Genomic DNA, 27753 nt, shown 5'->3' on the forward strand with positions numbered 1-27753 from the left:
TTAAACATAAGAAAGGCACCTGGGGTGGATGGGATCTATCCATTTATATTAAAGGAGGCAGCAAAGGCTCTTGAATGTTTTGTTGAACGTTCAACATTCAAGAAGTTGAACGCCAACTTCTTGAATGTTGGAATTGAATTTTACCATATTTAATACTCATATTTTATTTTATTTCCTTTTCTTTATTTTTTAATTTTAATTTTTTTTATTTCTTGTTTTTTATTTTTATATTTTTTATGTAATGTTTCCTGTTATGAACAGAAAAGTATAGTAACTGTGTAGCTATGCTGGAAGTAGGAATATCACTGAAATGTGTTCTTCCCCTTTGCCACACATATGCACAAAAATATTGCTGCATTTACATGTGGCAGTGGTTAAGTAATAAATTTTATATAATGGTTGCTGTACTCTACATTTATGTATGATTTAAATTATTCAGTAAAACATTGGTGATTTAATGTAATTTTTATGGAATTATTTAATTTAAGTGCCTTAACTGTTAATGCTATTTTATTTTTGTCATTATTATTATTTTATTAGGTAATTAAGTTGCTTCAAGATAAATGTGAGAAACAGGATGATATGCTGAATTCAATGGATAACTTGCAGAAAAGTCATGATGCCTTAGAAGATAAAGTTGCCCAGCAGAAACAAGAGGTAAAACATGAAATTACTTTTACACTTTTATATAGATTTATATTTTATTAAAAAATTCATATCTTCAGAGTGAAATTGCTCAACTTTCTTAAACAAAATACACACACAGGCCAAAAAAAAATATGAACCTTGATATTAAGACAGTCACAGACAGAAGAAATGCGAATATATGCAAAGAAAACTGTGACATGGGTGATGGATAACATATTGTCTTGCTGAGTATAAAGACTCACAGGCTATTCAACTGCAGTAATCTGAAGTCAAAATGGCGAAAATGGGTGATCTGTCAGACTTTGAAAAAAGTTTTATCTTGGTTGCATGTTTAGCAGGTATCATGATTTAAGAAATGAAAGACAACTGGTTTCTCAAAAGCATCCTTCAACCCCAAAGGTTTTTAATAACTAGAAAGCAAGCAGTTCTTCCACATTAGCATTAGCATTAGAATTAATAGAGGCATATGATTCAAAAAAGCAAGCTTATGCAGCATCAGCCAAAAAAAAAATCCTCCGTTCGTTCGAAATACCTGTCCAGCTAAGCCTTAAATTTATTTAAGCTATCAACTTCCACAACAAGGGATGGAAGTCTGTTCCACCAACCAACTACACGCTGGCTAAAGGCAAATTTCCGCACATCTATCCTACATCTGTCTTTCCTCAATTTGAATTTATGCCCTCTCAGGTGATTATTCTGAACAAGAGGAAGAATCCCATCGGCATTGAGCATTCTCAAACCATTCAAGGCTTTATACACCTCTATCAGATCACCTCGCCGGTGCCTAGTCTCCAGACACTGTAATTTGCAAAACTTAAGCCTTTCTTCATAAGAGCATCCCTTTGTTCCATTCACTAACCTTGTTGCCCTTCTCTGTACTCGTTCCAGCAGCCCTACATCCTTCTTGAAATGAGGCCTCCAGACCTGTATACAGTACTCAAGATGTGGCCTGTACATTGCCTTATACAAGGGAATAATCACCTCCTTACTCTGCTAGAAACATTACTGTATATCATTGACAAGACACCATCAGCTACTCTTGCAGCCTGTCTGCACTGCTCAGAGAACTTCATATCTGCCTGCACAATTACCCCAGGTCCTTTTCATTCTCTACCACTGTCAGTGTAGTACCACAGAGTTGACACGTTGCTCTGGGGTTACTGTTTTCTATATGTGTACTTTAAATTTGTCAATGTTAAACTTCATTTGCCACCTCTCAGCCCATCAGTTCAACCTTTCCAGATCCTGTTGCAGCAGCATAGCATCAATAGTGTCCTTAACAACCCTGCCAACCTTTGTATCGTCTTCAAACGTGGACATTAAGCTTGATATACCATCATCAATATCATTTATAAATACAGAAAACAATAATGGACCCAACACTGAACTCTGAGGGACTCTACTAATAACATTAGTCCACGATGAGCAGTGTCCATTGATTACCACTCTGTCTTTTTCCCCTCAACCATCCCTTTATCCATAGCAGAAATTTGCCTCCAATGCCACACTGCTCCAATTTGTGCAGCAGTCTTCCATGTGCAACAGTATCAAAAGCCTTTCTAAGGTCCAAATATATAATATCAAAGTTATTCACTGCATCCAGTTCTTTTGTGACTGCATCATAGTATCCAATCAAATTGATCAGGCAAGACTTTCCCTTAACAAAACCATGCTGCGTCTGAGCTATAACTGAAGTCTTGTCTAGATGCTCCTGCAGTGCTTCTTTAAACAGTGCCTCCATTAATTTTCCTGGAACAGAAGTTAAAATTCACAGGTCTATAATTACTTGTGTCAGCCTTTGATTCTCCTTTGTGAATTGTGGTCACATTTGCAAATCTACAGTCTATGGGTCCCTTCCCTGAGTCCAAAGAAGCTCTCATAATTATGGCTAAGGGTTTGCTTACTTCCTTTGCTACCTCCTTTAATATAACAGGATAGATCCCATCCACCCTGGGTGCCTTTTTTATGTTTATCCTCAACAATTTCTCCTCCACTTTCCTCTCAATTATTACAAATCATCTATCTCACTGCCAGAGTTTACTTCACCTCTGGCATTCCCCTTCCTGAATAACTCCTCATGTGTGAATTTAGATACAAAATACTCGTTTAGTTTGTTAGCCACCTGAGCAGGATCCTCAACAGTTGAACCATCAATATCCAATGGACCAATCTGATTCATCCCTTTCCTTCTAGAGTTTACATATGTAAAGAACTCTTTTCTGTTTTTCTTTGCATCCTTTGACAAGGATTTCTCATAATTTGCTTTTGCCTGCCTAATCTCCTTTGTGACTTGGTTACAGACCAGCTTATATCTATCATAGGCTTCCATGTCACCCATTAATTTGTATGTTTATCTGGGAAATTAAAATCCACCATTATAAGATTCTCTGATTTACTGGCCCACTCTATTTCCCTGTACAGTTTCTTATTATACTCATCAGAGTCATTAGGCCTTTAGCACACTCCTACTCTCAATTTTGATCTCCCAATGCTTATGTCACACCAAACTGACTTGACACTGGCTTCACTTCCTTGGATTTTATGTTTCTTAACTAATAGCATAACCCCTCCTTCCTATCCTGTCTATCCTTTCTGTAGACGTTGTACTCCCCAAATTCGAGTTCTGCTTTCCTTATATCTGTGTGACACCCCGTCTCTGATATCCCAACAATATCTGCCTTTGATGTTTTGAGCAATACCTGAAACTCATCAAATTTATTTACCAAACTCCTAGCATTGGTATACACGCAAGTATATATGCACCTGTTCCTATTCTTAGCTACCCTAACACAACCCATGTGTTTACTTGTACCTCAATGACACCCAGCAGTCTCTGAAATATCCTGCATCTTATTTTCCAGGCTACTGCTCATTCCAATAGAAGCAGTGCAAGAATAGCATTCACCTCTGCCAGTGGCTACTGTTAATCTATTAGTCCTTGTATTCCTCCAAGGTAGCAGTTTTCAGACCCACCTAACAGTGCCTCGATAGTATCAGCAAATATTCTTGCAACCTTTCTATTTAAGTGTATCCCCTCCCTGTAGAAGCAGTCTCTCCTGTTAACAAGTACAGACCAGGCTGAAAAAAATTCTACCCCTTGAGCCTTGCACAGTCTTTCCAGGGCCGAATTGATCGACAAAGCTCTCATCATATACTCCCTCCTATTGTATTTGGGCAGAATTGCAGACACTTTCAAATTCATTACTTGTTAAGTAATTCTGCCGGTCTCCTACTCTTAATATCATTAGTGCCAACGTGTACAACTATATCACCTTTTGTGCCCTTTAAAGATGATATCCACATCTCAAAGGTATAAACATTGTGTAAAAACAGTACTTAAAGAGCACAGCCATCATACTCTATAAGGATGACTGTGCAGAAAAATAGGCATCCAGTGTGTAGCAAATAATATCTGAATTCAGCCAAGCCCAGAACTGCCTTATTTTAACTCATACAATGTGCAGTGAATTGAATTAATATCTGTCTGTTTGGAAACCTGTTTATTTTTCTGTTTAAAAGAAAAATAGAAAAATTCACTTGCAGTGGTGTTAAGAGCATTATGATTGGGCAGTGGAACAATGGAAGAAAGCATATGGTCAGATGAATCACAGTATGTTTTGTTTTGAACTGGTGGTAAGCAGAGAGTATGACGAGAACCTAACGAAGTGATGTACTTGCTTACTTTTTTAAGACAACCCAAGCATCTGGGGAATAACAAACATATGCCAGTATACATTCCCCATATGGGGGGCTGCCGATGGAGGGCGCTGTTATCTGCCTACTTGGTTAGTCGCACATGTGTACTGCTCCAGATTTTTGCTTTTAAAAATTAATGTTAACAATGAGTTTTGTTTTAAAACATATACCAACGGATTCCTCGTCGTGTGGAGTATTGTGGGAGTAAGTTTATTTTTGATTTTTGGGTTCTCCACTGGGATATTTTCGTTATTTATCTGGCGCTATTGTCTGTGGGCCGGGTCACCACGCCGCCATAGACATAGCATTGGAGAGCGCGGTCACTCTATCTTGGCCGCCACGAAAGTATCTAGGCGACCTTGACTGGGGGTGGGTTTCCTCCTTGTGTGCTGACAGTGGATAGATTTTCTTGTGACTTGAGTGCACTTGAACATTCCGGCAGTTCTGCTGACCTTGAAATTCTCACCAGATTTTCTCTCACTGACCTTTCTCCCTTGCTGACCAACGGCAAAAAGAAGATCTGTATTGTCTTCCTCGGAGCGTCTACTGAGCTACAACTGATTCTGTCATGTTTTTTGTATTCCCTCCCCCCCACTTATTCAAATTTTCCGCGACTGACTTTCAACTCCTCCCGTTTCTTGCTCCAAATTGACGCATGAACTTGTGCTTCATCGCATGCATCCTGCAGCTGTTGTGGAGGACTTTACACCGTATAGCTTGCATCCCACTAAACCAGAGAGCCCCGCAAATCCGAAATCGTAGGGAAATGGAGAATGGAATGGAAGAGACAGAGCTTGGTGCTCCAAGCACAATTGAGGTCACGCCACCAATACAGGGGACACAACCAAACTCAACCGAAAGAACAGAAGAGACCAAGGATCCAAAATCGGTCACGAAGAGGAAAAATACAAAATCGACTTTACCGAAATTTGATCGGGAAATCCGGAGTACAAGTGAGGCCAAGCAACCAAGCGATCAGGTGGGAGGACTTGAAGAACAGCATAAAATGGCAGAGGGAACCATCCTAGACCCGACACTCCCATAGGGAACTGTGCCAAAGCAGACACTCCTACTGCGTATGGCCCTCGAAAATATAATGAAGGAGAATAGTAATAGGATTTCTTCATCCATCCGTGCAGAAATAATCCTGCAATGGAATAAGCTGGAGACCATACTAATGAACACACATACAAATTACCAGAGAACAGTGGCAACCCTGGAAGCCCTACGTGCAGATGGCGGCAATCAAATGCCACAGCGCACCCCATCATATGCTCAAGTGCTGAGGAATACACCCACAGAAACACTGAGAATGGGCAAGGCCATAGAAGTTAAAAAGAAAACACTTCTGCCAATGCCCAATATAGTCATTTTAAGACCAACAGGGGAAGAAACCAGTACAAGTGAGGAAATCGAGAAAAAAGTAATCCAAAACCTCAGGGAAGAATTCGGAACAACCAGAATAAAAGCCATAAGAAAGACCAGAAATCCAGGGATAGTAAGGAAGAAGCAGAAGGAATTATAACAAACCCCAAGATCCCTACACTGGGCCTCACAGCGGAGGCCCCAAAGAGAAAAATGCCCTCAGTGGTTATCTTCAACATGGACCAGGATTTTACCCCTGAACTTCTGGTGGAGGAGATCTACAGGAAGAATCTAAAAAGTGCACTCCCAGACCAGGATGGGAAAGTGCTGGTTTACCCAAAATACAAAACCAGAGTAAATAACAGTGGCAACTGTAATTGGGTCATAGAACTTGCCCCTGAGGCTTGGCGAATCCTACGAACACAGAGTACCATCTATGTGGAGTGGAGCAGTCATAAGTATAGGGAGCATGTGGCAATAATAAAGTGCTATAGGTGCTGCAAGTATGGCCACACTCCCATACCTGAAACCAGAAAGAAGCTATGTGCGGCCACTGCTCAGAGAAAGGGCATGAATTTAAAAACTGCCCAAACAAGGAGAAAGATCCCATATGCGTCAATTGCAAATCCCTGAGGCTGGACCACACAAGCTCCATACAGGATGCAAAATGCCCAACGTACCAAAAAGTAAAGAGTGTATTCCAACAACGAATTGATTATGGGGACACACCATAAGAAATATAACTACGGAGTTCTGAAGATACACCAGATCAATGGGCAGCGTGCCAGGGCAGTGGTTGACCAGGTACGCCACAAAGCCGATGAAGAAATTGCCGACATCATCCTTATCCAGGAGCCCTATACACACACAAAGCAGGTCAGGGGATTCCCAGTGAGTTATAAAATTATCCAGAGTGATGAGGATACCCCATGGGCAGCAGTGGTAGTGAGGAATCCAGAAATAGCGGCAACAAAATTACCACAGCTCTGTACGCCCTGGGCTCCTGTGCTCATATAATCAGCTCAATTGGGAGCTTATACGCAATTTCATTGTACTGCAGACCTGGTGTGGAAATCGACTTTGCTATCACATATCTCCAATCCATCCAGACAACCCTAGCAGGACAAAGTCTGCTGACGAGGCTACTAGTGACGGTCGTGTTCAAAGCCGCTAAGTGGATTTTTCTTATTTATTGATTTGAAATTATTGTTTTTCTAAAACTTTTGATTTAAATTTAGTAGTATAACATTATTTTGTGATTTTTTGATTAATTTCGTGTATTTATTCTTTACTCGGCCTTGTAAAAGTATCGGTAAGGGTTTCCACGTGTTCGTAACTACTGTTACCGTTAGTAACTTTCCCGCCATTGTGATACCGTACTAGATATACCGTAGGTTATATACCGTACTAGATAGCGTTAGTTTAACTTCGTTAGCAGTTAAATTGTACGTTTAAATAAATACATATAACGACTTAGATTACAAACGTAATATGATTAATAACATAACATAATTAATTAATAAATTAATAGAATCATGACTCAGACCAGAGCAGCAAAGCAAAAGGCTCAAGCTAATGGAAGTGCTGTGGCTCAGAGCAGAACTGAGGGGGGCAGTTGTCCTCTGACTCACAGCCTTATAAAATGCACTGTTTGCTTGATGTTTGCAGAGCAATCGGGTACGGGACATGATACTGCCAAGGGGGATGTCTTTGTGTGTGCGCGATGCAAGGAGTGTATCGATATCAGGCAACAACTCGGCGTTCTTGTGGGCCTATATGAGAGCTTGAAGGACAGGGTGGATGCCCTCGAAGAAACTAAATTGAGGGGCCCATCAAGCTCTCAGCTGCCCACATCAACGCCAGAGCTTGCACTTGGGCATCGCGTGACACAGAGACAACCCCTAAGGCAGAATGCGCTGGTCCCGAAGGAACTAGTAGTTGTTGGTGACTCTATTGTCAGGGAAACGGGGAAAATGCTTTGTAAAAAAGATAGGTGGAACAGGACCAGGGTATGTCTGCCAGGGGCAAAGGTTGATGACGTTGTAGAGCGAATATCATCTTTTAAGGGCACAAAAGGTGATATAGTTGTACACGTTGGCACTAATAATATTAAGAGTAGGAGACCGGCAGAATTACTTAACAAGTACAGGTCACTGTTGAACAAAAGCCGAGAATTAGGGTTGAATTTGAAAGTGTCTGCAATTCTGCCCAGACACGATAGGAGGGAGTATATGATGAGAGCCTTGTCGATCAATTCGGCCCTGGAAAGATTGTGCAAGGCTCAAGGGGTAGAATTTTTTTCAGCCTGGACTGTACTTGTTAACAGGAGAGATTGCTTCTACAGGGATGGGATACACTTAAATAGAAAGGGTGCAAGAATATTTGCTGATGCTATCGAGGCAGTGTTAGGTGGGTCGGAAAACTGCTAGCTTGGGGGGAGACAAAGACCAATAGATTGACAGTAGCCACTGGCAGAGGTGAAAGAGATTCTTGCACTGCTTCTATTAGAATGAGCAGAAGCCTGAAAAACAAGATGCATGGTATTTCAGAGACTGCTGGGAGCCATTGCGGTACAAGTAAACAAATGGGTTGTGTTAGCGTAGCTAAGAATAGAAACAGGTGCAGGTATACTTGCGTGTACACCAATGCTAGGAGTTTAGTAAATAAATTTGATGAATTTGAGGTATTGCTCAAAACATCGAAGGCAGATATTGTTGGGATATCAGAGACGTGGTGTCACACAGATATAAGGGATACAGAACTGCAATTTGGGGAGTACAACGTCTACAGAAAGGATAGACAGGATAGGAAGGGAGGAGGGGTTATGTTATTAGTTAAGAAACACATAAAAACCAAGGAAGTGAAGCCAGTCGACATCGCTGGACAGTGCAGTGTGGAGTCAGTTTGGTGTGACATAAACATTGGGAGATCAAAATTGAGAGTAGGAGTGTGCTATAGGCCTAATGACTCTGATGAGTATAATAAGGAACTGTACAGGGAAATAGAGTGGGCCAGTAAATCAGAGTGTCTTATAATGGGAGATTTTAATTTCCCAGATATTGACTGGAATTTGGGGGCTGGTTACTCACACACTAGCAGGACTTTTGTGGATTTATTGGATGATTGTTTTCTACATCAGCATGTTCGGGAGGCAACTAGAGGGAGTAATACTCTTGATTTGATTATCAGCAGTGATTCTTCATGCATTAAGAATCTGCAGATAAATGAACCACTAGGTGGCAGTGATCACAGTGTGCTGAAGTGGGATTTACTCAAAGAGGTAACTACCATTAGGGGTAAAGGGAAGGGTTGTTGCTTCCGTAAAGGCGACTACGATGGACTGAGACAGTATTTAAATTCTATACAGTGGGACCAACTGATGATATTACCAACAGCAAATTCAAAATGGGAAGCATTCAAAGAACTTATCTTGGAAGCTACTAGGCTTTACATAACAACTAAGAAATATTGTTCAAGGTTTAGGCCAAAATGGATGTCAGATGAACTAATGAGGCATATGGCAGAGAAGAAAAATGCATGGGATACATACAAATTAACACATGACACAGAAGCCTATGATAGATACAAGTTGATATGCAACCAAGTTACAAAGGAGGTTAGGCAGGCGAAGGCAGATTACGAGAAATCCTTGGCAAGGGATGCAAAGAAAAACAGCAAAGAGTTCTTTACTTATGTAAACTCCAGAAGGAAGGGGATGAATCAGATTGGTCCACTTGATATTGATGGGTCAAGTGTTGATGATCCTGCTCAGGTAGCTAACAAACTAAATGAATATTTTGCATCGACATTCACACATGAGGAGTTATTCAGCAAGGGGAATGCCAGAGGTGTATACAACTCTAGCAGTAAGCTACAGAATCTTGAAATAACTGGAAGTAAAGTGGAGGAGAAACTGTTGAAGATAAACACAAGAAAGGCACCCGGGGTGGATGGGATCTATCCAGTTATATTAAAGGGAGGCAGCAAAGGAAGTAGCAAACCTTTAGCCATAATTATGAGAGCTTCCTTGGACTCAGGGGAGGTACCCATAGACTGGAAATGTGCAAATGTGACCCCAATTCACAAAGGAGGATCAAAGGCTGACACAAGTAATTATAGACCTGTGAGCTTAACTTCTGTTCCAGAAATATTAATGGAGGCACTGGTTAAAGAAGCACTACAGGATCATTTAGACAAGACTTCAGTTATAGCTCAGACACAGCATGGTTTTGTTAAGGGGAAGTCTTTGCCTGACCAACTTGATTGGATACTATGATGCAGTCACAAAAGAACTGGATGCAGGGAATAACTTTGATATTAATACTTGGATCTTAGAAAGGCTTTTGATACTGTTGCACATGGAAGACTGCTACACAAATTGGAGCAGTGTGACATTGGAGGCAAATTACTGCTATGGATAAAGGGGTGGTTGAGGGGGAGAAGACAGAGAGTGGTAATCAATGGACACTGCTCATCGTGGACTGATGTTATTAGTGGAGTCCCTCAGGGGCTCAGTGTTGGGTCCATTATTGTTTTCTGTATTTATAAATGATATTGATGATGGTATATCGGGCTTAATGTCCAAGTTTGCAGACGATACAAAGGTTGGCAGGGTTGTCAAGGACACTACTGACACTATGCTGCTGCAACAGGAATCTGGAAAGGTTGAGCAGATGGGCTGAGAGGTGGCAAATGAAGTTTAACATTGATAAATGTAAAGTACTACACATGGGAAACAGCAACCCCAGAGCAACGTATCAACTCTGTGGTACTACACTGACAGTGGTAGAGAATGAAAGGGACTTGGGGGTGGTTGTGCAGGCAGATATGAAGTTCTCTGAGCAGTGCAGACGGGCTGCAAGAGTAGCTCATGGAGTATTGTCAATGATATACAGGAATTTTTCAGCAGGGATAAGGAGGTGATTATTCCATTGTATAAGGCGATGGTCAGGCCACACCTAGAGTACTGTATACAGGTCTGGAGACCTCATTTCAAGAAGGATGTAGAGCTGCTGGAACGAGTACAGAGAAGGGCAACAAGATTAGTGAATGGAACAAAGGGGTGCTCTTACGAAGAAAGGCTTAAGTTTTGCAAATTACAGTGTCTGGAGACTAGGCACCGGCGAGGTGATCTGATAGAGGTGTATAAAGCCTTGAATGGTTTAAGCATGCTCAATGCTGATGGGATTCTTCCTCTAGCTCAGAGAAATCACCTGAGAGGGCATAAATTCAAATTGAGGAAAGTCAGATGTAGGATAGACGTGCGGAAATTTGCCTTTAGCCAGCGGGTGGTTGGTTGGTGGAACAGACTTCCATCCCTTGTGGTGGAGGTTGATAGCCTAAATAAGTTTGAGGCTCAGCTGGACAGGTATTTTGAACGAACAGAGGGGTGAAGTGGAAGTGGGTTTTTTTTTATTTTTTTTTTTTTGGCTTGTTGTTGTTGTTTGGTTTTCAGGAGCATTAGCAACTAAGGCCATATTGCTCCGGAATATGCCTTGGTCATTCCTTGACCTTTCCGCATCCTCCATATTTGGTGGTGACGGGCTCGAACCCCGGTCTAATCAAGAAGCGTGTGGTACGCACTGCTGCTCCTTCCCACCTGGCTACGGAGACGCCTTTTTTTTTTTTTTTTTTTTTTTTTTGGCTGATGCTGCATAAGCTTGCTTTCTTGCATCAAATGCCCCTACTAATGCTAATGCTAATGCTAAAGAATAATTGTAGGAGCAGATGTAAACTGCCGCTCCCCTGTTTGGCACAGTGCCACACCGGACCGCCACGGAACCAGAAATGGACAAAGACTGGACAAATTCCTGGCAAATTCAATCCTCACATTCAAAAACCAACCCTTTAACCTGCCAACATTCTGCAATACCTTGTGGGAAGTCACGATTGATATCACCCTGACCACAAGGAATATTGAAGCCCACGTGACCGATTGGACAGTGCAAAATGCCTGGACCACTTCGGATCACCGTGCAATAACCTACCAAATCAGAAGATCAATGACAAAAATAACTACAAACAGACAATTGGCAAACAGATTCGCAATCCAAAAGGCAGACTGGGAACTCTTCAGAGTACAACTGACCAGCAAGGCGCAAAAAACGCTGGAGGAACTGGACGGACAGTGAGATTAAAAACCCAGATACACTCCAAGAGAAAATCACCAGTATCATAACTGAAGCAGCAGAGACAGCGATGCTGAGGAAAACCCCCTCAGTCGGGGACATGCCCTGGTGGACTCCAGAATTGCAAAGATTGAGAAAACAGGTCCAGACAAAATGGAAGGAATTCCAAAGAGCACGGAGAACATGGCCACCAACAGAGGTAGCAGTACTACGGCAACAATACAAAGAGGTGCGAAACACCTATACTGAAAAAATTAAAAAGAACAAGCGAGCCTCTTGGGAAAACCTGGTCTCCAAGACAGGGAATGAGAACCCCTGGGGCGTAGTGTATAAAATCACCACAAACAAGCTCCCCAGGGGAGAAGCATCCACTGTAATGAGGATGCTCAATGGAAGCCTGACTAAAACGTGGGAGGAATCGATTACCAATATCCTTAGTGCTATCATCCATGGACCACCAGATATCCTTAATGAACAACAAAAGGTAATATGCCAGGCAAACCAAGCGTATAGAACCCAAGAAATAGAACCGCCCTTCACATTCGATGAATTACAGGGTGCGGCCTTGCAAATGCGCAACAGGAAATGTCCCGGCCCGGATCTCATAGAACCAGAGATGGTCAAAAAAGCCATGGAATATACACCGAACCTGATACTTAATCTCCTCAGCCGATGCCTGGAAACTGGGAAATTCCCGACAAGTTGGAAGACTGCACACCTAAAACTTATCTTAAAAAACCCAACAAAACCTCCGGACCAACCGGCCTCATATCGCCCCATAGTCCTACTCCCTACTCTAAGCAAACTCTATGAAAGGCTGCTCCACAAAAGGATCATGAACCATTACAAAACCGCCAACCTGGAATCACCCAGGCAATATGGATTCAAACCGGGCTTCTCGACCATTGAAGCAGTCCAAAACCTCATAACCAAGGCAACCCAAAGTAACAAGAAGTATTTTCTGGTAATAGCAGTGGATTTTGCTGGGGCCTTCGACACCGTCTGTTGGCCCAGCGTCCTTGGCAGACTCTGGAAAGCAGCACTCCCAGAAAACTTGTATAACAGTGTCCAGGCATATCTGTTGGATAGGAAAATTGATGTCGTCACAACTTTCCGATGAGTTGTTAAAAGCGTCCGAAGGGGCTGCCCACGGGGATCTGTCCTGGGGTCACTAATGTGGAACATGGTTTTTGATGACTTCTTGGCTCTGGACTTGGGAATTGTGGCCAGTCAGGCCTTTGCTGATGATCTCATTTTAATGGTTGAAATGGACTCCAGAACGGGACTTAAAACACAGGCAAACCAAGCACTACAAACCTTACAGAATTGGGCAAAAACACATATGTTAATGATTTCACCAACAAAGACAAACTCAGTATTACTAAAAGGCTCTGTAAATATCAGACGACCACCGCAAATAAAGATAGCGGGATCCACCATTAAACTAGCAAAGCAAATAAAGTATCTAGGTATTATCCTGGATGGAAACCTGTCCTTTACACCTCACCTCACCTACTTGAGAGAGAAACTAAGGAACTATGCAGCACTTAGCATTAGCATTAGTAGAGGCATTTGATGCAAGAAAGCAAGCTTATGCAGCATCAGCCAAAAAAAAAAAAAAAAAAAAAACCCCACTTCCACTTCACCCCTCTGTTCATTCCAAATACCTGTCCAGCTGAGCCTTAAACTTATTTAGGCTATCAACCTCCACCACAAGGGATGGAAGTCTGTTCCACCAACCAGCCACCTGCTGGCTAAAGGCAAATTTCCTCACGTCTATCCTACATCTGTCTTTCCTCAATTTGAATTTATGCCCTCTCAGGTGATTTTTCTGAGCTAGAGGAAGAATCCCATCAGCATTGAGCATGCTTAAACCATTCAAGGCTTTATACACCTCTATCAGATCACCTCGCTGGTGCCTAGTCTCCAGACACTGTAATTTGCAAAACTTAAGCCTTTCTTCGTAAGAGCACCCCTTTGTTCCATTCACTAATCTTGTTGCCCTTCTTTGTACTCGTTCCAGCAGCTCTACATCCTTCTTGAAATGAGGCCTCCAGACCTGTATACAGTACTCTAGGTGTGGCCTGACCATTGCCTTATACAATGGAATAATCACCTCCTTATCCCTGCTGGAAAAATTCCTGTATATCATTGACAATACTCCATGAGCTACTCTTGCAGCCCGTCTGCACTGCTCAGAGAACTTCATATCTGCCTGCACAACCACTCCCAAGTCCCTTTCATTCTCTACCACTCTCAGTGTAGTACCACAGAGTTGATACGTTGCTCTGGGGTTGCTGTTTCCCATGTGTAGTACTTTACATTTGTCAATGTTAACCTTCATTTGCCACCTCTCAGCCCATCTGCTCAACCTTTCCAGATCCTGTTGCAGCAGCATAGTGTCAGTAGTGTCCTTGACAACCCTGCCAACCTTTGTATCATCTGCAAACTTGGACATTAAGCTTGATATACCATCATCAATATCATTTATAAATACAGAAAACAATAATGGACCCAACACTGAGCCCTGAGGGACTCCACTAATAACATTAGTCCACGATGAGCAGTGTCCATTGATTACCACGCTCTGTCTTCTCCCCCTGAACCACCCCTTTATCCATAGCAGCAATTTGCCTCCAATGTCACACTGCTCCAATTTGTGTAGCAGTCTTCCATATGCAACAGTATCAAAAGCCTTTCTAAGATCCAAGTATATAATATCAAAGTTATTCCCTGCATCCAGTTCTTTTGTGACTGCATCATAGTATCCAATCAAGTTGGTCAGGCAAGACTTCCCCTTAACAAAACCATGCTGTGTCTGAGCTATAACTGAAGTCTTGTCTAAATGATCCTGCAGTGCTTCTTTAACCAGTGCTTCCATTAATTTTCCTGGAACAGAAGTTAAGCTCACAGGTCTATAATTACTTGTGTCAGCCTTTGATCCTCCTTTGTGAATTGGGGTCACATTTGCACATTTCCAGTCTATGGGTACCTCCCCTGAGTCCAAGGAAGCTCTCATAATTATGGCTAAGGGTTTGCTTACTTCCTTTGCCGCCTCCTTTAATATAACTGGATAGATCCCATCCACCCCGGGTGCCTTTCTTGTGTTTATCTTCAACAGTTTCTCCTCCACTTTACTCCCAGTTATTTCAAGATTCTGTAGCTTACTGCTAGAGTTGAATACACCTCTGGCATTCCCCTTGCTGAATAACTCCTCATGTGTGAATGTCGATGCAAAATATTCATTTAGTTTGTTAGCTACCTGAGCAGGATCATCAATAGTTGACCCATCAATATCAAGTGGACCAATCTGATTCATCCCCTTCCTTCTAGAGTTAACATAAGTAAAGAACTCTTTGCTGTTTTTCTTTGCATCCCTTGCCAAGGATTTCTCGTAATCTGCCTTTGCCTGCCTAACCTCCTTTGTAACTTGGTTGCATTTCAACTTGTATCTATCATAGGCTTCTGTGTCATGTGTTAATTTGTAAGTATCCCGTGCATTTTTCTTCTCTGCCATATGCCTCATTAGTTCATCTGACATCCATTTTGGCCTAAACCTTGAACAATATTTCTTAGTTGGTATGTAAAGCCTAGTAGCTTCCAAGATAAGTTCTTTGAATGCTTCCCATTTTGAATTTGCTGTTGGTAACATCATCAGTTGGTCCCACTGTATAGAATTTAAATACTGTCTCAGTCCATCGTAGTCGCCTTTACGGAAGCAATAACCCTTCCCTTTACCCCTAATGGTAGTTACCTCTTTGAGTAAATCCCACTTCAGCACACTGTGATCACTGCCACCTAGTGGTTTGTTTATCTGCAGATTCTTAATGCATGAAGAATCACTGCTGATAATCAAATCAAGAGTATTACTCCCTCTAGTTGCCTCCCGAACATGCTGATGTAGAAAACAGTCATCCAATAAATCCACAAAAGCCCTGCTAGTGTGTGAGTAACCAGCCCCCAAATTCCAGTCAATATCTGGGAAATTAAAATCTCTCATTATAAGACTCTCTGATTTACTGGCCCACTCTATTTCCCTGTACAGTTCCTTATTATACTCATCAGAGTCATTAGGCCTATAGCACACTCCTACTCTCAATTTTGATCTCCCAATGCTTATGTCACACCAAACTGACTCAACACTGCACTGTCCAGCGATGTCGACTGGCTTCACTTCCTTGGTTTTTATGTGTTTCTTAACTAATAGCATAACCCCTCCCCCCCCTTCCTATCCTGTCTATCCTTTCTGTAGACGTTGTACTCCCCAAATTGCAGTTCTGCATCCCTTATATCTGTGTGACACCACGTCTCTGATATCCCAACAATATCTGCCTTTGATGTTTTGAGCAATACCTCAAATTCATCAAATTTATTTACTAAACTCCTAGCATTGGTGTACACGCAAGTATACCTGCACCTGTTTCTATTCTTAGCTACCCTAACACAACCCATGTGTTTACTTGTACCGCAATGGGCCCCAGCAGTCTCTGAAATACCATGCATCTTGTTTTCCAGGCTTCTGCTCATTCTAATAGAAGCTGTGCAAGAATCTCTTTCACCTCTGCCAGTGGCTACTGTCAATCTATTGGTCTTTGTCTCTCCCCAAGCTAGCAGTTTTCCGACCCACCTAACACTGCCTCGATAGCATCAGCAAATATTCTTGCACCCTTTCTATTTAAGTGTATCCCATCCCTGTAGAAGCACTTGTAGCAAGAATATCTCGCAGGGACTGGGGACTCAACAGGAAGACCCTGTCCCTGCATTATAAAAAAATATTCATCCCAGCGATCACCTGTGGATCGCCAATCTGGTTCAGGAAGGCCGAAACTGCGGTCAACAGAAGACTGCTGGACACCATCCAAAGAAACATACTTCTAACTATAACTAGGGCATGCAAAACGATGAGCACCCACGCTCTGCAGGTCCTGGCAGGAGCTCTTCCGCTGGACCTCGAGGTGACTAGATGTGGACTCATGTATTTACTGTCCAAGAATATACCTGCCTCCATCTATGACTTTACCTTGGACCCAACCAACTGCCGGACGGCAGAGAAACAACGAATAGTGGCTCACATGTTGAAAATTTGGCAGCACAGATGGGAGATGTCGCCAAAGTCAAGTTACAAGAAGCTTCATACCGATAGTCGCAAAAATGTACCCAAAAGCCCCCTCGTGGTTCTATCCTGGGCTAAATACAACCTTCCTCCTGACGGACCACAGCCCATTTAAAGCAAAACTGGACGCAATCTGAATAATAGAAGAGTCCACATGCACCTGTGGAGAACCTGAAACATGGCAGCATATTATTCATGACTGTGAATGCTACGAAGAACACAGAAGTAGACTTATAACTGAGATTCAATACTTGCCGAAAAATCAAGAGTACCATCTACTGGATACAGAAGATGAATACAAAGCCCTCAGCCGATTTGCACTTGACGTCTTCAATAGAAACGAACAGAAATAGCCATCCACAACGAATAGATGACCTCAAATAATAAATAAAGGCAAACTGATAAAACATCAACACAGAGGAAAGGATAGCAAAATACTATGGACAAATGGCGTAATATGCTGCAAAATAAATGAAACAGCATCGACCTAGGAACCAATGGGAGTGGCTCCAGCCAGGATTTCGTCACTCCCAGGATGAAACCACACACCTAGAAAAGGGCCAAGCCCCACCAACGAGTCATCATCAGACTGCACTTGCTGGAGGGCACTGCAAATTGCCGCTATGGCGAACTGGGCAGGGCTCCCTTTCCCAGCCAACTTTCTCTCCCTATCCCTGGTGGGGTGAGAGGAGGGTCTTTCTGCCCCTCCCCACCCCACCACCCCCTCTTTTCCCTCTGGTGGGGCAAGGGTATGCCCCACTGATATCCTTGTGGGATCGCCTTCCCTATTGACCCCATATTTCTGTCTTTTTTCCCCAGCCTTCCGTCTCTCCCCCCCTACTCTACCTATATCGCCAGTGAAAAGCGAATGCCCCACACAAACACAATGTAAAAATTTTTAAATGCCAAACTCGACACACTTGCAACCTCTTTCGGCCTAATTAAGCGTTTATCAAGCGTTTATCCCACCCCCCCCCTTTTTTTTTTTTTTTTTATATATATATATATATATATATATATATATAGGTCCTAGCCACTGTAATCTCAGGAAATTAGGTGGCAGGACCTGCCAGAGTACTTATCTAAAAATACTGGTGTACCTGGTCTGCCTCCACGGGGCTAAGTGTGGGCAGCGTTGGGCCTCAGTAGGGGTCCAGCAGCTAAACGGCCAGATGAACAACAGAACACAACACTACACATGTACAATATCCATACACTTTTAAATCTCTGGCCTTCCCAGTGAACTGGTACACCCACAATGAAAGCAGCGCGGAGATGGGGGGGAACCCCTGGTGCCGTTAGACACTAAATACACTTTACACTTTTTTCCCCATATGGGGAATGTTTGTTGGCACAGAGTGGGTCCATTGATACCAGTGAAAGGTCAAATGTCATCCAGGGTGTACCTGAATTTTGTGTCAGATCTATTGCAGCCTGCAATGTTACACTTTTATCTCAAAGGTGATGACCACTTTATGGATAACAGTGTAACATGCTAGAATCGTGTAAGAATGGTTCGGTGAAGACGACACAGATTTCTACCATCTTTCCTAGCCTCACATTCACCTGATTTTAATCCTATTGAGAATGTGTGGGATATGCTGAAAAAAGATTTGGCAACAAAGCCCTATTTCTTCAACTTTGTCACAGCTGTGCAATATTTTGCTGGAAGACTGGTTACAAAATGTATTAAAACACCTTATAGAATACGTGCTGCACTGTACACTTGCTATTATTTGAAATAAGTTAGCCCAATTTGATACTGAATAAAGGTTTGTATCTTTTTTGGCTTGTGTGTGTGTGTGTGTGTGTGTGTGTGTGTGTGTGTGTGTGTGTGTGTGTGTGTGTGTGTGTGTGTGTGTGTGTGTGTGAGTGAGTGAGTGAGTGAGAATGAGTATCTCTTCTAATAAGCTACAAATGCAGTTATATTATTGAGCTGTCGATTTGTAAGCTTTTGCCCGTGTACATATGGTGTTGTGTGTTTTTGTCAGTTGGGGGGGGGGAAGAGAGAGAGAGAGAGAGAGAGAGAGAGAGAGAGAGAGAGAGAGAGAGAGAGAGAGAGCGAGAGAGAGTGTCAAAATGAAGAATATTGTATTGGGTAAATTTCTTTGTTAATTCTACTGTGTAGTGCAAATAAATAAATAAATTTTCTGTTTATAATCCAGGACGACCACACGGTCAGAGGAGTTCACAAGGTAGAGAGAATACTAGAAACAGCACCATATTCAGCAGTCACGGGCATGAACCCGGGTCACTCAAGCACGTGTACTTATGCACCCGCACGCCTGACCACTCGGCTACAGCAGCCTAGTTACTACTGATAGATATATTAAATAAGTAGACTGTTGGGCAGAAGTTAAGGCATAGTTGAGTTTTAATAGGCTGTGTGACTGATATTGATTATACATGGATGCCAAGCAATCACTGCAGTGGAAAGTGTATTCATTTCACTGGAATAAAGAATGAACAATCAAACGAAAATTATAGAACCAGTTGATTGAATAATTGATTGTTGGAACGAACTTCACCTTGTTTTCTGAAAGTGGGATAGCACAAATAAATGCAAAGGGTTGGACAGCTTATTAGAAGGGTTGAGCAAACAAATCAGGTTAAAATAAATATTTTTATTTTTATTTATTGATTTTTTTATGGCTGATACTGTATAAGCTTGCTTTCTTGCATCATTTTGCCACTAGTAATGCAAACTCCTAATACTAATAATATATAGTATAGTAGTGAAAAAAATGAGGCAAGAAAGTATGCTTATAAAGCATCAGCTTGAAAACAATAAAAAATCTACCACTTCATTTTTTCATCTCTTATAAGTTTTCTAATCCTTCTTTAAATTTGTTCAAACCATCTGGTTCCACAATTCTAGATGGAAGTTTGTTCCAAGTATAAATCACCCTGTGGCTGAAAGCAAATTTTTGCATATCTGTCAGGCAACCATCGTTTTACAATTTAGATTTATGTTCCCCTGGTGTTTGTCATTAGAGGAAAGAGTAAGGATGCTGGCAGCATTTAGTTTACTTAATCCATTTAAAAGCTTAAACAATTCAGTCATGTCTCCTCTTATGTGCCTAGTTTTCAGGCACTGCAGTTTCTAGTGTCTCGGTGTTTCTTGATGCAAGTTCCCTGTGCTTTTGAGTGATTCTGTTGCACCTCTTCCAACAGATTTCACCCTTGCTAAAATGAGGCTTGCAAACCTCTGTGCAGTACTTAAGGTGTGGCCTAACCATCACAAAATTCTGTATCATTGACAGAAAAGTCATGATGCCGTAACTGCGATACTAGTAGTTTATCTGCAATTCTCAGATAATTTCATATGAGTTGTTCTCTGGGGAGTGCAGACTACTGTAAGTCTTTTTCATTCTCCATTACTCTCAGTGAGATACCACACAATTGATGCCACCCTCAAGGTTATTCTGGGATTATTATTACCTAAATGCAGTACCTTGTGTTTATCAATATTAAAGCTCAGTTGCCAATTTTCAGCCTGTGTTCATATGCCAAATGTATGCATGTCTTGTTGGAGTATGGTTACTGTCATTAATCACCCTGCCAAATTTGATATCATCAGAATACCCAGGCATAAACTTGTTATGTCTACATCAGTATTGTTAATAAATACCGAAAACAGTAAGGGGCCCAATACTGAACCATTAAGGGCTCTACTAATAACTTTGGTGAAGAGCAGTGGCCATTAATAACTGCTCCTTTTATCCATAGCAGTAACTTGCTCCTAATACCCTGCTGCTGCAATTTGTGTAGTGTAGTAGTCATTAATGTGAATAATATCAGAAGCTTTGCTGAAGTCTGAGTATATGATGTTAAAAATTATTTTTTTGCCCATTTCCTCTTTTAGTGGGTACACAATCATATTGGTCAGACAAGATCTTTCTCTAAGAAATCCATGCAGTGATTACTACATTCCTGTCAAGATGATCCTGCATGAATTCTCTAACCACTAACTCCACCATTTTCCTTGATATCAAAGTCAAGCTAATAGGTCTGTAATTACTCACTTTGCTTTCTGATTTCACCCCTCTCCCTTATGAATAGGAGAGAAAGACATTTAAACATTACCAGCCTTTAGAACCTCCCTTGCAGATTTAGGCAAACCCTTATCCATAATTATATCCTTGGATGCAAGGATATAATTATGGATAAGGGTTTGCCTAAATCTTTTGCTGATTTTTTAAATGTAATTGGATAGTTTCTTTCTTCAATGTCAGTCCCAGGGGCCTTATGTGCTTTTAGCTTCATCCTCTGTGACAGTATGTCTCTGTGTGTTAGAATCATATCATGGACTGGAGGAATTTTTAAAGTCCTCTTCAGCCATGATTGAAGAGGCCTTTAGCCAGTCTCAAGTAAAGTGAGTAAGGTTCCTCATCAGTTACCCTAGGTTTTTCAGCATATATAACATGCAAATTTGCCCGTGAACACATACATGTATAGATATAATTCAGTATCATGCAATATGGTCTTAAGTTCCTAGTGTGCCTAAAACCTAACAAAAACTTCTAGCATCAACAATCTCTTTCTCCCTTTCATGTCAGATATCATAAAATCATTTCACTAGTGCCCAAACAGAACTGGAATGCTAGTCCTGCTTGAATGAGAGTGGAATCTGATATGCTACTAACATAACAGTTGCTGTCATACAATGCTTGGACTTCTTGATATAAACAAATTAGTGAGCCTCTTTCTGTGTAAGGTTTCCTAACATTTACTTGCCTGCATAGTTTTATTGTGTGATTGGCTACTAACTGAAGGCCAAAAAAAGGCAACTGTGAAATCCTTAGTTAAGGATTTAATACAGCATGTACAGGAATGTAATTATAAGGGAATCACAGCATACCATTGTTAAGGGTGATTGTGTCTAATTAATCTTAACTAGTTACTACAGGGTCATCATGAAGAAAATAGATACTAAGTATACTTAAATTTCAATACAGCCTTTGATACTGAATGCTTGTTATATAAACTGGAACATTGTGGCACTGGGGGGAAGAAAGTTACTACTTGCGGAAAAAAGGATAGATAAATGACCACTGAGCTTCATGAACTAATGTTATGAGTGGTGTAGCACTGGATTCATTGTTGGGTTACTTACTGTTTTCAATATTTATTAATAATACTGATGTAGGAATTTCAAGTTTCATGCCTAAGTTTGCTGATGATGTTTTCTGGTGATTAGAGCAGTTGTGAAATTAATCAGGTATGCTTCTTCAACAAGATCTAGATAAAATGGACAAGTGTGCTGAAAATGACAATTGAGGTCTAATATTGATAAATGATGGTACTGCAAAGTGTAAAATGCAAGGTGGTGGATAACGAAAACACCGGGGGGGGGATTGTTATGAAGATCTCTAAGCAGTTCAGAAAGGCTGCTAGAACAGCTTTTGAGGTTTCGTTAGTGATGTACTTTTGAGGTTTCGTTAGTGATGGGGGCAAAGAGGTGATTATCCTATAAGGCAATAGTCAAGCTATACCTGGAATACTGCACACAGGTTTTAAGGCCTTATTTTAGGAAGGATGCAAATCTGTTGAAAAGGGCATGCAGAAAAGAGCAACAAGAGTTGGGGACACAAAGGGATATTCTTACCAATAATGATTGAGGTTCTGTAAATTGCAGTATATGAATATTAGGCATCTGCTTGGTGATTTTATTGGAGAATATGAAGCTTAAAAGGGTTAAGTGGACTAAATTATATGATAGATATAAGATGGTCTGTAACCAAGTCACAAAGGAGATTAGGCAGCCAAAGGCAGATTATGAGAAATCTTTGGCAAAGGATGCAAAGAAAAACAGAAAAGAGTTCTTTACTTATGTAAACTCTAGAAGGAAAGGGATGAATCAGATTGGTCCACTGGATATTGATGGTTCAACAGTTGAGGATTGTGCTCAGGTGGCTAAACTAAACGAGTATTTTGCATCTACGTTCATACATGAGGAGTAATTCAGGAAGGGGAATGCCAGAGGTGAAGCAAACTCTGATAGTGAGCTAGATAATTTTGTAATAACTGAGAGGAAAGTGGAGGAGAAATTGTTGAGGATAAACATAAAAAAGGCACCCGGGGTGGATGGGATCTATCCAGTTAAATTAAAGGAGGCAGCAAAGGAAAGTAAGCAAACCCTTAGACATAATTATGAGAGCTCCTTTGGACTCAGGGGAGGTACCCATAGACCGGAGATGTGCAAATGTGACCCCAATTCACAAAGGAGGACCAAAGGCTGACACAAGTAATTATAGCCCTTTGAGTTTAACTTCTGTTCCAGGAAAATTAATGGAGGCACTGGTTAAAGAAGCACTGCAGGAACATCTAGCTCGGACACAGCATGGTTTTTTGTTAAGGGAAAGTCTTGCCTGACCAATTTGATTGGATACTATGAAGCAATCACAAAAGAACTGGATGCAGGGAATAACTTTGATATTATATATTTGGATCTTAGAAAGGCTTTTGATATTGTTGCACATAGAAGACTGCTGCACAAATTGGAGCAGTGTGGCATTGGAGGCAAATTGCTGCTATGGATAAAGGGGTGTTCAGGGGGAGAAGACAGAGAGTGGTAATCAATGGACACTGCTCATCGTGGACTAATGTTATTAGTGGAGTCCTTCAGGGTTAAGTGTTGGGTCCATTGTTGTTTTCTGTATTTATAAATGATATTGATGATGGTATATCAAGCTTAATGTCCAAGTTTGCAGACAATACAAAGGTTGGCAGGGTTGTTAAGGACTTTACTGATGCTATGCTGCTGCAACAGGATCTGGAAAGGTTGAGCAGATGGGCTGAGAGGTGGCAAATAAAGTTTAACATTGACAAATTTAAAGTACTACATATGGGAAATAGTAACCCCAGAGCAACGTATCAACTCTGTGGTACTACACTGACAGTGGTAGAGAACAAAAAGGACCTGGGGGTAATTGTGCAGGCAGATATGAAGTTTTCTGAGCAGTGCAGACAGGCTGCAAGAGTAGCTCATGGTGTCTTGTCAGTGATATACAGGAATTTTTCTAGCAGAGATAAGGAGGTGATTATTCCCTTGTATAAGGCAATGGTCAGGCTACATCTTGAGTACAGTATACAGGAATGGAGGCCTTATTTCAAGAAGGATGCAGAGCTGCTGGAACGAGTACAGAGAAGGGCAACAAGATTAGTGAATGGAACAAAGGGTTGCTCTTACAAAGAAAGGCTTAAGTTTTGCAAATTACAGTGTCTGGAGACTAGGCACCGGCGAGGTGATCTGATAGAGGTGTATAAAGCCGTGAATGGTTTGAGTATGCTCAGTGCCGATGGGATTCGCAGTATCTGCAGTATCATTTTGCTACTGCAGATCTTTGTGGGGGGGGGGACCACACACAGTCATCGTAACTTTTGGTATAATTTTTTTTCTTTGTAATAATATATAAGCATATCTTATCATTACCAATCAAATATATAGTTTAAGTTGAAGGTAGTTAAGATAAGATCTTATTGGGCACTTATCACTATTATTTCTAATTGAGAAATTGTTGTGGAAACACACAGGGATAGTTTACTATAATTTTATGCATGCCATTAGGCTAAATTATTGTAATTTATGTTCAAATTTTCAACATTTATAATAGTAAAGTTCAAATTTAATTATTATAAATATTGTTCTGTTAAGATTGAATTGAGAAAGTTTAAATTTTAAAAACATTTATTTACAAGTATTTCTTTAATATATAACCATTGTTTATTTAATTATTTTATATTTAGATTTCAAAAATTATCAACAAAAATACTCAGCTTAATTTTTGACATCAACTATTTCTTGTAGATAATGGACCATGAAGACAAAATTCAACAACTGTTTGAAGATAAAAAGAAAACTCAGGAGTTGATAGACATAATGCAGAAGAAAGAAAAAAAGCAGAGTGATATGATTGTACAGCTAATGAGTATAATTAGAACTTCAGAGGAGGTTATAAAGAAAGAAGTATTGGTAAGCATTTTTTATACAAGTTGTATTGTCTAGCAAAAAAAATAAAGCACAATGAAATCAGTACAGTATATGAATAGAATTCAACTGGTTTTGCTTTTTGAGATTGCCAGATTAGATTACATTATTGTGATTTCACAATAATTTAATCTAAAATGTTTAAGTTTATAAGGCCATAAAATAAAAGCACACCGAAATTTCCAAAATTCAGAACTTGGCAAGGCTCTAGCATTAATTGTGTATCATTGAAAATGCATTATAACTTAAGTTTTGATAAAAATATGACATCAATATTTATAAAAGTAAATAAATAAATAAAAAAATATATATATATTATATATATGTGTTTAATATACAACAAGCAATATATAGAGTCAACACAGAAAAAGAGTGAAGATGAATAAACAAATGAAGACAGAAGTAGAAAAGGAAGGAGAGTGGAAGGAATATGTATTTAAAAAATACCTTCTACAACACTGTTTTTCTCTAATGTGATTGATAAATTGTGGAAATCCTCGCACAATATGATACTTATATAACAAGGTTTCACTCTAACATGGTTTGAGAATTGTGGGAAATCTCGCAAAACATGGTATTTTTGAGCTTTTGTGATGGGAAAACCGTGCTATTGTTCGGATATGTCACACAGATATAGAGAATCCAGAATTGGAATCAGGGAAGTACAATGTGTACAGGAAGGATAGACAGGATAGGAAGGGAGGAGAGGTTATGCTATTCGTTAAGAAATCTAAGGAAGTGTATCCAGTTGACATGGATGGACAGTGCAGTGTTGAGTCAGTTTGGAATGGCATAAGCACCGGGAATGCAAAATTGAGAGTAGGAGTGTGCTAAAGGCCTAATGACTTTGATGAGTATAATGAACAGCTGTACAGAGAAATAGAGTGGGCCAGTAAATTAGATTGTCTTATAATGGGGAATTTTAATTTCTCAGATATTGACTGGAACATATGGGTTGGTCATTTGCACACTAGCAAGGCTTTTGTGGATTTATTGGATGATTGTTTTCTACATCAGCATGTTTGGGAGGCAACCAGAGGGAGTAATACTCTTCTTTGATTATCAGTAGTGATTCTTCATGCATTAAGAATCTGCAGATAAAGGAGCCACTAGGAGGCAGTGATGACAGTGTGCTGATGTGGGATTTACTCAAATCGGTAACCACCATCAGGAGTAAAGGGAAGGGTTTTTACTTTCGTAAAGGTGACTACGGAGATCTGAGACATTTTTAAAGTCTATACAGTGGGACCAACTGAAGATGTTACCAACAGCAAATTTTAAATGGGAAGCATTCAAAGAAATAATATTGGAAACTACTAGGCTTTTCATACCAACCAAGAAATATTGTTCAAGGTTTAGGCCTAATTGGATATCAGATGAACTAACGAGACTTGGCAGAGACGAAAAATACGTGGGATACATATAAATTAACAGGTGACGCAGAAGCCTATGGAAGATATAAGCTGGTCTGTAATCAAGTCACAAAGGAGGTTAGGCAGGCAAAGGCAGATTACGAGTAATCCTTGGCAGTGGATGCAAAGAAAAAAAGCAAAGACTTCTTTACTTATGTAAACTCTAGAAGGAAGGAGTTGAATCAGATTGGTCCACTTGACATTGATGGTTCAACTGTTGATGATCCTGCTCAGGTAGCTGACAAACTGAATGAGTATTTTGCATCTACATTCTCACATGAGAAATTCTGTAAGGAAGGGGAGGACAGAAGTATACTAAACTCTAACAGGGAGCTAAATGATTTTGTAATAATGGAGAGCAAAGTGGAGGAGAAATTGTAGACGTTAAACATAAAAAAAGCACCTGGAACAGATAGAATCGATCAAATTCGATTGAAGGAGGCAGCGAGGGAAGTAAGCAAACCCTTAGTCATAATTATGAGAGCATCCTTTGATTCAGGAGAGGTCCCCATGGACTGGAGATGTGCAGATGTATCTGCAATTCACAAAGGGGGGTGCAAAGGGTGATGCAAACAATTATAGACCTGTAGTTTAACTTCTGTTCCGGGGAAATTATTGCAGTCACTGGTTAAAGAAGTGAAGCAGGATCACTTAGGCAAGACTGCAGTAATAGTAATAGGTCAGACACAGAATGGGTTTGTTAGGAGGAAGTCTTGTCTCACCAATTTGATTGAATACTACGATGTGGTCACAAAGGAACTGGATACAAAAAATAATTTTGATATCATATATCTGGATTTCAGAAAAGCTTTTGATATTCTTGCACATAGAAGACTGCTGTACAAATTGGAACGATATGACTTTAAGGGCAAGTTGCTGCAATGGATAAAGGGTTGGTTGAGTGGGAGATGGCAGAGAGTGGTAATAAATGGACACTGCTCTACTTGGACTAATGTTATTAATGGAGTCCACCAGGGTACACTGCTGGGCCCATTGTTGTTTTGTGTATTTATTAATGATATCGATGAAGGAATATCAGGCTTAATGTTCAAGTTTGCAGAAGATACACAGGTCGGTAAGGTTGTTAATGATAGTAAAGACAGTATACTACTGCAACAGGATCTAGAAAAGTTAGGTAGATTGGCTGAGAAGTGGCAACTGAAGTTTAATATTGACAAATGCAAAGTACTGCATATGGGTAACAGTAATCCAAGAGAAATGTACCAACTGTGTGGTATTACCCTCAGGGAGTTGGAGAATGAAAAATGCCTGGGGATAATTGTGCAGACCTTTATGCCAAACACGATTGAAAGCCTTTGAGATGTCAAGAGCAACTACTTGTGTTTCACTGAACCTTTCCATTGAATTAGTCCACAAATATGTTAACATAAGCCAGAATAT

The 27753-nt window shown here is 40.6% G+C and overlaps 1 protein-coding gene across 1 annotated transcript in view; it reads left to right on the forward strand.

The window, feature by feature from the left end:
* The window catches only part of LOC150083831 (cilia- and flagella-associated protein 157-like), a 78325-nt gene that overhangs the window by 29318 nt on the left and 21254 nt on the right, over positions 1–27753 (forward strand). Inside the window, exons 5-6 of the mRNA XM_090375399.1 lie at positions 541–657; positions 24761–24925. Of these exons, the coding sequence (XP_090231525.1) occupies positions 541–657; positions 24761–24925 (282 nt within the window). The remainder of the gene's footprint in view (positions 1–540; positions 658–24760; positions 24926–27753) is intronic.

The sequence above is a fragment of the Mastigoproctus giganteus genome, chromosome 6, assembly GCF_048544385.1.
Source record: "Mastigoproctus giganteus isolate SK-2022 chromosome 6, ASM4854438v1, whole genome shotgun sequence".
NCBI classification, from domain to species: domain Eukaryota; kingdom Metazoa; phylum Arthropoda; class Arachnida; order Uropygi; family Thelyphonidae; genus Mastigoproctus; species Mastigoproctus giganteus.